The sequence below is a fragment of the Dasypus novemcinctus genome, chromosome 2 (assembly GCF_030445035.2).
Source record: "Dasypus novemcinctus isolate mDasNov1 chromosome 2, mDasNov1.1.hap2, whole genome shotgun sequence".
In the NCBI taxonomy this organism is placed as follows: domain Eukaryota; kingdom Metazoa; phylum Chordata; class Mammalia; order Cingulata; family Dasypodidae; genus Dasypus; species Dasypus novemcinctus.
In genome coordinates this window covers 47,022,217-47,037,825 of record NC_080674.1, presented here as the reverse complement: position 1 = coordinate 47,037,825, position 15,609 = coordinate 47,022,217, and the positions used below count along the sequence as shown (strand labels likewise).

Genomic DNA, 15,609 nt, shown 5'->3' with positions numbered 1-15,609 from the left:
TTGCAGAGTGGGATAAGAAAGCTTGAATTAACAGCTAAATGGCAAGACAAGATTTTAGAGGTTGAATGAGGGAAGAAAAAAAGGATAACCTGGCAATTGAGTATGTGGCCAAAGAGAAAGTTTTGAGTGATAGCTTTTCAAAGCTTTCCAAAAGCCTCCTAAAGATGAAAAACATAATCCCCGCCTCAGAAAGGTTGTACTATAATCAGAAGATGTTGGAACAATAATAATATATGATTATTGCTCTAATGGAGGTCACAAAATATATAATGAAAGTTTAGAATTATATAAATAGCTAAGTCAATCTGCCCAGGGCAGTCATGGGAGACTTCAAAGAACAAGTGACTGGCTCTCAATGTGAGACCAGAAGAATGAGTGAGACTTTGCCAATGAACAAACAGGGAGAAGGTATGCTAGGCAGAAAATACAGCACTAAAAGCTTATTTTAAAAGAGAAATCTAGAAGAGGATAAAAAAATATTTGGAGACTTGACCCAACTCAAAGCTTATTTTCTGTGAACAGCTCTAACCATAGTTCATTTGGTGAAAATCATCAATGGCAACCATCTACTGTCACAGCTACTGAAGTGACATTGCCAGTTAGGATTACCAAGGAGATGCCCAAAAAAACTTAAGGAAAAACTGGAGAATGAGGAGGCCACAGACCTGTGGAATACTCTGTGGGAAACCATCAAGTGTAATGACATACACATAATGGGAGTCCCAGACAGCAAGGTAAGAAAGAGGAAAGTGCAGAAAGAATATATGAGGAAATAATGGCTGAAAAGTTTCCAAATTTTATGAAAAACTCAAGAAGTCCAACAAATTCCAGGTAGTATAATCTCAAAGAGATTCACATCTGAACACTTTTCCATCAAAGATAACCTGCAAAAATGAAGGAGAAATTAAGACATTCCCAAATAAACAAAAGCTGATAGAACTCATCACTAGCAGATCTGTTCTGCAAGAAATATTCAAGGGAGTACTTCAGACTGAAATGAAGGGAAACTAGACAGTAAGTCAAATCCCCACAAAGAAATAAAGAGCACCAGGTTAAGGTAAATACACATATATCTACAGGAATCTGGACAGGCAAGTCCAGGACAGTAAATACACATTAAACAATAATTTTAACACTAATATAAAAAGATCTAATTTGTATGACAATAACAGTACAGAGGAGGGAGGACAAAGCAGAGCTATAATGGAGTAGTTTTTGTATACTATTGAAATTCAGTTGGTATTAATCCAAATCAGACTGTTATAAGATGTTAATTATAATCCCCAGAACAACATATTATAAAAGAAATGGCAACAGAATTAAAACGGTATGTTACAAAATATCTATTTGACATAAAAGGTGGCAGTGATGGAAGAAATGAAGAATAAAAATGACATAAAATGCACAGAAAACAAACAGCAAAATGGCAGACACAATTCAGCCTTATCAGCAATTACATTAATAGTTATGGACAAAAATTCCAATTAAAAAAGGCAGAAATTGGCAGAATGGATTTAAAAAACAAGTTCCAACTATACGCTATCTTTAGGAGATACACTTAAGACTCAGAGTAAAAAGATGAAAAAAGATAAATTGTACAAACAGCAGTTTTAAGAAAGCTGGAGTGGCTATATGAATATGAGACAAAATAAGACTTTAAAACAAAAAATGTTACCACAGGTAAGAAGCGACATTTTCTAATGATGAAAGGGCCAATCTATCATGAAGCTATAATAATTATAAACACACAGGAACTTAATAACAGAGCACCAAAATACATGAAACAAACAAAAAAAGACAAATCAAGGATAGACAATATAACAGTAACAGTTGGAGAATTCAATACCCCACTTTCAATAACGGACAGAACTAGAGAGATCAAAAAGGAAAGAGAAGACTTGAATACTGTAAGCCTAGAGGTCTAACAGCCATCTACAGAATACTCTACCCAACAGCAAAACATACATTCTTCTCAAGTACATGTGGAACATCCCCCAGGATAGAAGATATGCTGGACCATGAAAACAAACTCCAGTACATTTAAACCGAGAGAAATAATTACCTGACTTCAAGGGCTTTGATGGCTTCTAGCATTTGTAGAAACTCTGCTGCTTTCCATACATCATTGGCTTCTTCTTCTCCTTGTATCATTAGTTTTGCTGTGTATGTGAACTCAATTAAATGACGAAAGGCCATTTTACTAACACCTGTAAAGAAGATGTATAACAACATGTATTCACACTGATTCAAACCTTGTAACATTTAGTGAAGAGAAAAAGGAAAAAAACAAAACAAAAACAAAACCAAGCCCAGTACTTGGAACATGATTGTCATCTTTTATTTCAGAATTTCTGATGAAATTCTCATTAATAGTATAGTAATACTGTAGCCAAGTTCTAGCACTAAGAAAATACTTTAAGACCTTTCCCAAAGATTTCCAAAGCTCGTTGGTAACTTTTACATGCCAGATATGCTGTTTCCTACCAAAGAGATGACAGTTCTGTATCAATTCAGCTCTAAAATTTTCAATGGTTCACCACACAGTTTAGCAAATAAAGTTCAGTACCTCTGTGAACTCACTCTCTCAAGGCTCTTTACATGAATATTTTATATACTTTCCTCCTCCAAATTTAAACTACACCAAACTCAGACTATATACTATTCCTCAAACAAACACTACACTTTCTAATAGCTTCCTTGCTTTTATTAACATTTATGCTCATTCCTGAATGTGAAATCTCTAGTTGTACAAATCCTACCACCCTCGAAGGCCCAACTCCAATCCCACATTTTCAACAAAGTCTCTTTGATACTGCCTCCAGGCTGAATACCGTACTAATCTATAAACTATAATTACCAGAACAAGTACATGGACAACTACTGTAAGCTACTTGAGAGAAATGATTTTGCCTTTGTATATGCACCACATAGTACCCAAATACAGTATTTCCTAAAAAATGGGCACACAAAGTAGGAATGAATAAAAGTGAAAGACACTTTCATAATTATGCTTTCATCATTCCAACTTTCTCTTCAAACTTTTGTGTTTAAAATTTAGTCCCAAAATGATACTTTCTGTCCAACCTGATGCTATATATTACTGTTTCAATCTAAGGTGAGTATACAAGAAGCTATTAATAAAAACAAACAAAACTACTTTTTTTCCTTAAACCTTTTTTTAGTAAGGATATTTTCCCCTACCCTCTCCCCCGCCCTGCTGTTTTTGCTGCCTGTGACCATTTGCTGTGTGATCTTCTGTATCTATTTCTCTTTTTGTTTTCTTTTCCTCATCTTTCTCCTCTAGAATTCATTGGTGTTTGATCCCAGGGACCTCTGATGTGGAGAAAGGTTCTCTGTCAATTGTGCCACCTCAGCTCCTGTCTCTCCTGTGCTTCACCTTGACTCTCTCCTTGTCTCTCTTTTGCTGTGTCATCATCTTTCTGCATGACTCACTTGCACAGCCACTGGCTCACCTCGTGGGCACTCAGCTTGTTGCACATGCACTCGGCTCGCTGAGCAGGCACTGGCTAACCACCTGGGCACTTGCACAAGCACTTGGCTCACCGCATAGGCACTAGGTTTGTGGCACAGGCACTCTTTCTCTTCTTTTTCACCAGGAGGCCCCAGGGATCGAACCTGGGCCCTCCCATATGGTAGGCAGAAGCCTTTTCACTTGAGCCACACCTGCTTCCCAAGAAAATACTTTTAACAAACTTTTAAGCTAAGATGCCAAAGTCCAAACTGTACACACTATGTACAACTGCAAATTCCCAAAATAAATGTATGTATATATTTTTTTCTTAGGAGGTACCGGTTGTGAACCCAGGACTTCATACATGGGAAGCAGGTGTTCAACCACTGAGTTACATCTGCTCCCCAGTGAGAGCTGGTTTTTTCATTTATCTGTTTTTAGGAGTTACCAGAGATTGAACCTGGGAAACAGGTGCTCAAGCACTTTGAGCTACATCTGCTCCCCACCAAAATATTTTTATGTTCTCCCCATCTACTTTCTACATCTGAGGAAATTGTGGCATGAGAAATTGGATCTAGCTATGCCATATTTCACTGATGATGTGAGCATGACAGAAAATGTGGCTGTAGATATCTGGGAAAACCTTTTATAAAATAAAAGTATATGAAGCCAACAATAATATTGTAGTCTATAAAAGAGAATAGATCTTAGGGTTCGCAATGTAGAGAGTCTTAATTTCTATATTTGAAAAAGATCTTTATCCCCTTAGAGCATTAAGGAGTCATCACATTGTTGTTGTACCTCCACAATGTGTTCCGGAGTGCCTGATTTATTGAAATTATTTTAAGGCCCGTTTTAAATTTAAATCTATTTTAAAACCAAATTTATAATATATACTCCTTACCATTCATAGAATCTTTAGAATCCTTATATCTATACATTAAAAATCACTTCACTTTCAGCAGAATGTTTTTGTATAGAATTATTTGAAAACCAAGATAATGGGTTTGTTAGTTTTCTCCATTATTTCATAATTGGTATCCATTTTTTCTTGGTATATACACACAGCTAAAATGTTTATAAAATTTACAGTAAGTGAATCTTACAAAAAAATAAACCATAGGTGGCCACAAAAGCCTGGAGACATAGACAATAAATCTTTTAAAATAAAGTTAACTCCCTTTGATTACTTCTCAGGTATGCTAAAGGTAAAAGTTTATTCAGTGAAAATTAGAGATACAAATCACCTAAGACAACAAATCACATATGTATATACAAGGATTTATTTTTTATTTTTTAATTTAATTCCCCCCCTCCCCCAGTTGTCTGTTCTCTGTGTCTATTTGCTGCCGTCTTGTTTCTCTGTCCACTTCTGTTGTCGTCAGTGGCACAGGAAGTGTGGGCGGCGCCATTCCTGGGCAGGCTGCACTTTCTTTCGAGCTGGGCGGCTCTCCTTACGGGGTGCACTCCTTGCGCGTGGGGCTCCCCTGCGCGGGGACACCCCTGCGTGGGGACACCCCTGCGTGGCACGGCACTACTTGCGCGCATCAGCACTGCACATGGGCCAGCTCCACACGGGTCAAGGAGGCCCCGGGTTTGAACCGCGGACCTCCCATGTGGTAGACAGATGCCCTAACCACTGGGCCAAGTCCGTTTCCCTATATACAAGGATTGATGCAAATGCTGCCTTAATGCACACTGTTCTTGCAACTTTGCAAAACTTTTCGAATTGTTAGGAGTACCACCTTGAACACAGCATGTATTATCAGTAAACTATTTATTATGTATTCGATCTGCATTTCCAGACTTTATAGACCCCTGAACAATTTTAATTCAGAAAACTGAAGCATAATCGCTTCTTTTAAACCCTGTTAAAATAGTCAACATCACAAAGCAATTGTCCTATACGACATGCAATGACAGGTACATTATGTATTTTGTCTAAACCTATAAAATCATGCAGGGCAGAGTGTAAACTATATTCCATGGTTAGTGGCAATGTTTCAATATGTGTTCCTCAACTGTAACAAATGTACCACACTTATGAAAGATGTTATTAATACGGGAACGTGTGGGAAGGGGAGAGAGTGGAGTATATGAGAAACCCCTATATTTTTCATGTAACATTTATGCAATCTAAAGCGTCATTCAAAACTTAAAAACATGAAAAAAATAGTCAACATGAAAAAGATACATTATTCTGTATTTCCTATATATAATTTTTCCTAACTGATCATTAAACTTATGTGTATAAGTTGATCTATATATAAAAAAAATTATGTATGAACATGTACTTGGATGTTTTGTCCTTGACACTCAGGGTAAAATTTCTAGATATGATGGTAGAGTTGCTTCTAGAGAAAATCTAGGTGCTTATCGATTTGTAGTTTCATGAGGGTAAGAAAAAAATGGATTTAGAAAATTGAAGGCTTGGGTTACAAGGATATGTGCTGTTCAGAACAAGGGAATGAATGTCTGTTGGAGATTTTATATAGTGAATCCAAGTCAATAGCTGAGCTATGACACAACTTTGAGGCCAACAATTCTGTTTGAAGCTAGGGATGAACCTGTGATTCTAATCAAAGATAACTTATCTCACAGGGACCCAGAAAACAGAGGTAACTCAGCTTAAATCTAATGACACTCATAGAGCATATTACAATTTAATGTTCTTTCATACATGTCAGTGGCTGTTAACAAAATCCTCTGAGCAGTGGTTCCCAACACTGGTTGTACATTGGAATCATTCTAGGGAAGTGCTGCTCAAAATCTGTGCATAGAAACCATCTGGAGATCTTGATAAAAGTAGATTTTTATTCAGTAGGTCTGGGCTGGAGCCTAAAAGTCTATATTTCTGATATGGTCTCAGGTGATGCCCATGTGACTGGTCTTCAGATCACGCCTGGAAAAACAAGGACCTAAGAACTTTTAAATACAGATAACTTAATACTATCCCCTCAAAGACTGATTTAATTATCTGAAGGTATAACCTGGGTATTGATATTTGCCAAAGTGTCCCTGGTGATTCTAATGTGTAGCTAAGGACAAGAACGACAGGTACAAATGATAATCCACATTTAACAATAGGGATAGTTCTGGCTAAGATAGAGGAAGCACAAATTCCACCCTACCTCACCCACTGACTTCTTCCCATATCTCCCAATTCTGACTTAAGGGCAGCTCAATCCTATTAACTACACAGCAGGTGCAGAAAGAAAAAGCTTCAAGGGAAACTCTTTTGGTCAGAGAATGAGGAAAGGGGATGGAGAGTGTGTGTGTGTGTGGTGGGAGAAATCACTGCTTTGTTTTTTTCTTCTCTCAGTCCCACCCCAAGGCAAACCCCAGTTCTGATGCTGCACACCAATGGCTGTTGGCAGATGCATGGGCCTAATCTCTTAGGGGAAAAAAGACTATGGTCTGATGAACACAGAAAGAATTCCTATATATTTTTTTCCCCCTCCCTTTCCTCATGTATGGCTTTATAGAGAGATTGAGAAGCAAAGAATTTTCTTACTTTTTAAAAAATTATTACTATTGAAATAATGAAAATGCTCTAATAATGATTGAAGCGATGACTGCACAAGTATGTGATCATACCAAATATCCAAACACCACTGATTGTACACTTTGGATGAATTATATGCTTTATTAATATGAAACAATAAAATTGATTTGTTCTTTTTTTTTTTTTAAAGCACAATACAGGGAGGCTAAAACCTATGTAATCAGGGTACAGGAAAAAGGGCTCCTAAGAAGCCAGAGGGCACTGGAAATCATGGAGATGAGGGAGCTGGAGAAAGGGATCCTCTAAATCTGTGTATGAAGTCTCAGGCTAACCCCCAAGCTGCAAATGTGTGGAACTGATCCAACATAGCATAGTAAAGGCTTTAAGAACTGCAAATGTATGTGTTGAGTAGTCTACCACCCAGCATAGTAAAGGCTTTGAGAACTGCAAATGTAGGTATGGAGTGGTCTACCACCCAGGTCCCAGGTGACACACCTGGTTTTGAAAACAAAACTGGGACTGAATCCACAGCCCACAGAAGGCAGTTTCAACTAAGCAGGTAGGCTGCCTACTACTACTAAAAACATGCTTCAGAGGATTTTAATAACATCCAGTCTCATAATATTATATTCAAAATGTCCATGATTCAACTCAAAGTTACTTGACATACCTTACAGATTAAAAAAAGGGGGGAAGGGGGAGAAAGAGAACCAAGGTGTCCAAGGTCATACAATTGACAAAAAATAAACCAAGACTAAACTCAGGAATTGTAATTCCATTCCTAGCGCTTTCTCTACAGCTAGGTGACCAAGCTAGATAATATAGTGATCCCAAAATTAAAGGCTTAAGAATGAGACAAATTAAGTCTTTAAACCTGGGTAAACCAAAAATAAAACAGTAAAATTTTAGTATTTTATTCTCTTACCTATATATAATTTAAATACTATAGTGCTGTGAAAACAGTACTATTAACATATCAAGTTAGAGGTATGGAGAGGTACAAGAGACAATCCCAAGATTAGTCTCCAGAAGACTCTTCCAAACAGTTCTTAAAGGGAGACATTAGACAACATCTGGAGAAATTTCTGATTGTTACAACTGGGAAATACTACTGGTATCTAGTCAGTAGAAGGCAGATATGCTGCTAGACATCCTGAAGTGCACAAGACAACATTCCACAACAAACAATTATCCAGACAAGGGTGAGAAATCCTAAATTAGTGATGTTGGAAATCTGCTTATAGGCTACATTTTCAAGGGGGTGGGGTGGGTGGGGGAAGGACGCCACTGCATTAGTAACAATAATAAACTATATAGAATTCAATCAGGCATGTTATCTGCCTCCAATCTTAAGGTCATATAACTACCATTTGAATCCACACGAATTGCCAGGAACCAAGAGGCCACTGAAAGACACATAAATACAATTCATGACTTCAAGGAGTTAGCTACTGCCACTAGGCAATTTAACTATATGAAAAAATTTCCAAAAAAACCCCAAACATACAAAAACAAAAACCAGAAAAAATTTGGCCAAAGAACTGTCTCCTATATTACTATACTCTTGGCAACAATTCCGGTAAGTAATCATATGGGTCTTTTAATGAAGACACACACAAAATCAGCCAACCATTAATTATACCAACAATGAAAGAAAAAAATAGTACTGTGGACTTTGGAATCCTAGTCCCACTGCTCTTTCCATCTGATCATCAGTAATAGCAATTCTACCCTCCTTTTCCTAAAATTTCAGGTATTACTCCTGGATTCAGATAGACACATATAGTAGCCTCCTAGACAACTAAATTTAGGACAAAATTCTTTCAGGAGTTCCTTGGAAGCACCCTTATTTTATGCCCCAAAGCCCTTAGACCTCTTCTAATTCCACAAATCTATTCATACTTTCATGCCCTCCACAGTTCAAGCACCGCTTATACCTACGGATTTAAACTCTATTAACCCAGATCCTTGCCAAGTTTTAGAACCACTGATCCAACTGCCTATTGGGCATCCTACGTCAATGTCCCATGGACACCTCAAATTCAGCAAATCCAAAGTTCGTCTCTTATAGTGTCTTTACTAACTTGCTTTTCTTTATTTCCAAGATTTTTTTTTTTAAAGATTTATTTATTTATTTAATTTCCCCCCTCCCCTGGTTGTCTGTTCTTGGTGTCTATTTGTTGCGTCTTGTTTCTTTGTCTGCTTTTGTTTCTTTGTCCGCTTCTGTTGTCGTCAGCGGCACAGGAAGTGTGGGCGGCGCCATTCCTGGGCAGGCTGCACTTTCTTTTCACGCTGGGCGGCTTTCCTCATGGGCGCACGTGGGGCTCCCCCACGCGGGGGACACCCTTGTGTGGCACGGCACTCCTTGCGCGCATCAGCACTGCGCATGGCCAGCTCCACACGGGTCGAGGAGGCCCGGGGTTTGAACCGCGGACCTCCCATATGGTAGATGGACGCCCTAACCACTGGGCCAAAGTCCGTTTCCCTATTTCCAAGATTTTTAATGACACCACCATCTAACCTGTCACCCAGTGTAGAAAACTGAGTCATCCTTGACCTCTTCCCTGCCTTCCCAAGGAGTCCTTTCAAGTCCATTCCTCTATCAGATATCAAATCCATTGCCACAGTCAAAACATTAGTCCCAGCCTTCACAACTCACAAAAACTATCTGATCTTCCTGCGTTTAATCTCGCCCATCTCCAGTCCCTCCATGTGCTTTTTTTAAACCAGCGTGTAAGGATTCTGGGAGTTTTACGGAAGCCAGAGCAGGATAGGGGTAGAGGATCCTAAAAGGTAAAATTCTATGTTCCTCATCCTTATTTCAAATAGGGTGGCTCTACTTTTACTTGTTTAACATTCCTTGTAAGATTTCATTTGAAAAAAGTTTGACAACCAGTGCTAATTGCTGCACCAAACTAAAACTCCCAAACTTATTACATCGACTATAACTGAACCCTTCTGTGTTTATATTAACTCAAAATTGTAAATAACCTACACAGTTCAATAATGGAAGAGCAGATGAAAGAAATTAAGGTCCACCCACTCACTGGAATATTATGCAACCATTAGAAATTTTTTATAGACCTGGCCATGATCTAACCATTGAGTGAAAAATATACACTACAAAGTATTATTTATAATTTGCTTCCATTTTTTAAAAGATAAATTTTATATATGGCAATTTTTATATATGGAAATATATAACAGCATTAACAAAAGTTTCTGGGTGGTGAGATTACGGATTTTTATTTTCTTCATTTTGCTTATTTGCACATTTTCCTTTGTCCAAGTAGTGGTTTTCAACTGGGGGTGACCTGGGCCTGTGCTCTGCAAGATTTGGAAATTGTCTGCAGACATTTTTGGTTATCACAACGGGGGGAATGCTACCAGCATCTACCAAGCAGAGGTCAGGGATGCTGTTAATCACACTGCAATGCACAGGACAATCCCCCACAACAAAGAATTATCTAACCAAATGTCAGTAGTGTGGAGACTGAAAAAGCTGGTCTATAATAAGTATATATCACTTACTGTTTTTAAACAAGAAGTCCGAGCTCCTCATCATAGCACATTAGGATCCTCTACCTACCTCAAGACTCATGTCTTGCCATGTACCACCTTAAAATGCATGATCTTACTTCCTCAAATTTGCTAGGAATTTTTACATGCCAGTACTGTCCCCTCAAGTTGCTCCTCCCTACATAAGAAATGCATATTCCCAGCCACTTTTTTTTTCAACTTTAAGATTCTGCTCAGAAGACTTCTCTTTGAAATCTTTCCTATCTCTAAAAATATTATACTATTAATTCTCTTAGTATGTAACAGCCTTTAAACACTTTTTGCACTTCTTTACTTATTCCTTATTCCCAATTAAATTTCAAGTTCTTTAAGGAATGTCTTATTCAACAATTCTTCATCTCCAGGGTCTAGTCTGGTGCATAATACATAATAGGTTTTCAATATGATAAACAAATAGCCTCCATTTATTGAACTTATATATGCCAAACACCATGCCAGGCATTCTGTATGCATTCCAGTTAAGCATCACAAACCCATTAACCCACTTTTCAGATGAGGAAGCAAATTCACATTTGAGGTAAAGTAACCTGCCTGGGGGTCACACACTGAGTAAACCTCAGTTGAATGAATGGACAAAATCTTGCCTAGTTATCAGAAACCAATACCATCCAGGAAATTAGACTTTCACTTTAGTATGCACTGCGTGTTTCTGGAATGCCTGTGTTCTGTCCATTACAGATAATAAAAAGATAATCTAGCTGTGGATCTATCAGATAGAATGCTAATCTGAAACATACCAAAGTAAAAGGATATTCACTCTTCACGTTTTCTTTATTCCCCCAAGCACCAAATTTTTCCAAGGGAATAGTGTTTCTAGGCAACCCACTCATAACAAAAATATATACACAGTGAAAGAGAAGCAAAACCAAAATCCACATACACTGAAAGAACCTAAAATTCTATGTTATATGTAGGCAAGTGGATTTACTTCTTTCTATTATGAATTGGGGATGAGGTAGTAGCAGAAGACAAAGAGATGGTAATAATACAAACTGAATCCCTAGTTACCTGGGCAACTTTGTGCAAGTAACTTTTCAGCACCTGTTCCCTAATATGTAAACCACCTACTTCAAAGGATGGCTGCAAGCCTCAGAATATGCACATATGCTACAGAGCACAATGCCTGGCACTTGGCCCGACACTATAAATGGTAGTAATTACTACAAAAAAGGTCAATCAAATACAAAAACCACTTTTTGTTCAAGGTAATACATAGTGACTGCTCCCTTCCATCCCAGATATTCTGCACCCACTAGAACTCCTCTGAATGCTACTTCAGTTCATCTTTTCTATCCTTTTCCATATTATATCAGCCCACTACATAATGTCCAGGTTATTTATTCATCTGCTAGTATATCACTATCACTAATTCTGCTAGTACAGACATTCTTCCGAAACTCACAGCTTCACCACCAATGTGAAATATAAGTCCACTGAACAAAGATGGTACTTTTTTTAAAAGGAGGTACAGGGAATTGAACCCAGGATCTCATACATAGGAAGCAGGTATTCAAACCACTGAACTACACCTGCTCCCCAAGGTAATTCACTTTTTTTTTTTGGCAAGAGAGTAAAGAGTTTATTAAGAAATAAAAGAAACACAGTACACAATCTGAGACACAGATTGTGGATGTACTGCAGGATGAGATGAACCTTCATTTTAATACATGTTTTCAAATGACACTTTTAATACATGTTTTCTTCAATGGAAAAGGTACTTGATCATGACTGCAAAACTTCTTCACCAATTATAATGCAGAATTGTATTTAAAACAAGCATTTACCTTCTATCTCCACCAAAGGTTCCTGAGTAAACTCCTGGAAGAACTTGTAGAAGAACTTACTGCAAGCAGCCAAAACAGCCTTGTGGGCCTTAAAATGGTGTCCTAAGTTTAAAAAAAAAAAAAAAAAAAAAAGTAAAAGAAAATCATACATATTCACAATATCAAATGTAAAACTATAAAACACGTTTTAAAATTACTTAAAATAAAAGACACCTTTCTTCATAACATAATTATATAAGTATATAAATTATTGAACTAAAGTCAGAATACTCTTGGCAGCTATCTTGGCAGATTTTAATCTCAGTTAGACATGAAATCAAAAACCTTATTACAGTTCTATAAAAGCCAGTTTACAATACTTCAGGAGGTAAGGAACTTCCTACCACTGAAAGGAAGCACTTTCTTTTACTTCAATTAAGGAATAGAAGGGATATTCTATTCATTTGAAACTGCTAAATATAAATACAATAAGGTTATATATCATTCAGAAAGGGGAAAATGCCATAAAATAAACAAAAAGTTGGATTTGTCTGGCTCTGGGACTCACTGTAATATGCTTACTACTTGAAAGGTCAATCTATGGTAGACCTACAATAAAGAAAAGCTTGCCTTGAGAAGCCTGTTATCACTAAATAGAAAACATACCCGAGCTACATTTGTCTTTCATGGGAAAGACTAGGAAAGAATCCTTATTTTCACGGTGAGTCCCAAAGGGGGTGGGACTCCTGCAAAAGAAGCCTCTCACATTCTCTCTCCCTCCAGCATCAACTGGGAAACTAGAAACAAATTCACATTTCCCAAATGACCCTCCTGTAAGGAACTCATCAAAGAAGCTTACTAACAGGAAGCTATTAACTGAACATTTAGAGATATTCTCCCTATCTCCATGCCATCATCTCGTACTTTAGTGTGCACTAAGACAAAACTTCACAAGGCTGCAAGTTACAACGCGATCAATACCAGACTTTGCTGAAAGCGTGACTGGCCAACGTGCCTTCCACAGCACGGTTTCTGAGAGGGCACTGTCTGACAAGAGCCCTCAGGTTCTACCGCTCACCCTCTGCAGACTTTCGGTAGGAAGTCTGTAGAGGGTGGGTAAGAGGCAGATGGAGGGGGGACAGGGAGTGAAAGGCTGAATCAACAAATTCGCTCTTTCGCCCACTCCATACCCACCGTCGACAATCAGGGTGATGTCAGTAAACCGGTCCTGCTCTCGCTGTTCATTCAATCGGTCCAAAATCATTTTATGATGCTCAGGAAACTCCTGAAGGCATTCCATCGTCTCTTCGGCCTCCATGGCCGTCGGGTTGCTCTACAACAGAGGAGCATGATAACGTACACCCATGAGCCCGGGCTGAGGAACAACAAACCCCCTAAAGCATAAAACAAAAAAACAAAACCCCAGCGACGTGAAAGGAAGGGGGAGGGAGAGACGGGAGGAAGGCGAGGGAAGAAAGAAAGGCGAGCCGGGTGGCCGCCGCGCGTTGGGGGCCGGAGCCGCGGCCGCGGGACTCCCAGCTCTGACCTAATTGGAGTCGGGAGACGCGAGCTGGAGCGGAGTGGGCGAGCGCGGGAGGCTCCGGGTGCCGGGGCGCGCAAGTCCAGCAGGGGAGGGGACCGACAGCCGCAGCGGCCCGCTAACGGCCCGCCAAGCCCTTCCGACCGGCCCAGGCTCCTGCCGCCCCGGGACCCGATCCGGCCGCGGCCCACAACGACTCCCAGGTCGCCTTTCCCTCCCCCGCCCTCCCTCTTCTCCCCCCACCCCAACCCAGCCGGCACTCACTCAGGGAAGGAGGAGCGGCCCGGGCCTGCGCGTCACTTACGTCGACGTATCGCGTCACGGCGTCGGGCTCCGGCTGACGTGACTCCTCCCGAGCGCCGACCGGAGGTGTCGGCCACGCCCCACCCCACCACCCCCCAAAGGGCGGGGCGGAGCGAGCTGCGGAGATTTGGCGCTAGCCCAGGGCAAGGCCGCGGGGCTTGGAGAAGTGGAATGCGGGCTGCGGGGGGTTGTGCCCATTTAGGGCCAGACTGTGCTCTGCGAGGGCGTCCTAAATCGCCTCTTCCACCGCCTAGTTCTACTTGCCGCTGCCGACTTCAGAATAAAGGCACCAACCATTTTCAATGCGCTTTTATTCCGCGGCTCCTCCAGCCACGCCTCACCCCGCCCACTTACCCCCCCACACCAAAGGTCGGCCCGCCTTACCTAGCCCGTGGTCCTCCCACTCTCGTCCACGATCATCAACTCCTTTCCTTCCCCACCCTCCCCTCCCAAGGCGTAATTTGCCCTACACCTTTCCCTACCCCTAAGCCGCACTTCGCCCTCCATTCTCCCTGCGAGAGCCTAGGCGCTCACTCCGCTCGGGTCCAGCCCGCGCACGTGCCCTCGCTCCCAGACCCGGGCGGCCACGGGAGCGAGCACGTTCCGGCCTCCGGGGATCTTCCTCCCCAGTGCCCGCCCCCGCTGCGCCCGGCCGCCACCACGTGTTTGCTGGGCTCTGAAACCTGGATCTGCCCTGAATTATTTACACAGGATGCTGTTACTACAGTCCCTTCTACACCACCCCCCCTTAAAGAGACCAATGACCCAAACATCTGCTCTTGGTTTGCTCATTCATTTATCCAAGAAATGTTTTTTGAGGATCATGAGATAGTGGAGATTTACTTTTCATTCCTGGGGTTTGGGAGTGGGATTAGAGAAGAAGGCAAATAGCTACATGGAAGGGTGGATGAAATTATTATTTCAACATATTTTCATCGAGAGCCAAAACTGGGCTGAGCATTGTTTAAGGGACCGAGGAATACACTAGCAAACAAGACACATGGGGTTCCTGCCCTGTGAATCGTAACCTGATAGAGTATGTAGACCTGTTGAATAGTAATGGCCTGGGTGCTGACTCCTGAGTGTAATCGAATGGGAGGAACAAGGTAGTCTGGAAGTCGAGGAAAGCCAGTGACCTATATGAAGCAATATGAGTGTTTGAGTGTTTCTAGTCAAGGTTACATACAGCACATGCAGATGCACTTAAGATTTAACCTTCCAGTAATTGAAAGAATGTTGCTGGGTTAAAGCGATGTAAACTCTGTTAAAGAGGTTAGATTTTCTTCTAATCTCAGGCGAAAGCCTTGAAGGTAGAGTAGTGCAGCAATATCCTAAGATTTACTTTTAAAATATATATACATAAAAAATATATATATAATAGTCTAGAACCAATAAGGGGAATGGATTAAGTAGAACAAGAGGCAAGGAATTGGGAGGATGTTAGCAA

At 40.3% G+C, this 15,609-nt stretch overlaps 2 protein-coding genes across 8 annotated transcripts in view; one reads left to right on the top strand and one right to left on the bottom strand.

The window, feature by feature from the left end:
• The window catches only part of ZNF131 (zinc finger protein 131), a 46,538-nt gene extending 31,737 nt beyond the window's left edge, over positions 1-14,801 (bottom strand). The window contains exons 1-4 of one of the 7 annotated variants that reach the window (XM_004472889.4): positions 14,164-14,801; positions 13,514-13,652; positions 12,341-12,442; positions 2,063-2,207 (exon numbers count right to left, since the gene is read on the bottom strand). In XM_004472889.4, coding sequence (XP_004472946.1) covers positions 2,063-2,207; positions 12,341-12,442; positions 13,514-13,637 — 371 coding nt within the window. In that variant the 5' untranslated portion in view covers positions 13,638-13,652; positions 14,164-14,801. Of the gene's footprint in view, positions 1-2,062; positions 2,208-12,340; positions 12,443-13,513; positions 13,653-13,865; positions 14,081-14,123 lie in introns of those variants that run through there. The other 6 variants (XM_004472890.5, XM_058308583.2, XM_004472891.5 and 3 more) reach the window with 6 other exon arrangements.
• Positions 13,636-15,053, top strand: LOC139439947 (uncharacterized). Its single transcript, XM_071218380.1, has 2 exons — positions 13,636-13,641; positions 13,746-15,053. Exons 1-2 carry the CDS (start codon positions 13,636-13,638, stop codon positions 15,051-15,053), a joined length of 1,314 nt encoding a protein of 437 aa, XP_071074481.1.
• Positions 15,054-15,609: the final 556 nt, after the last annotated feature.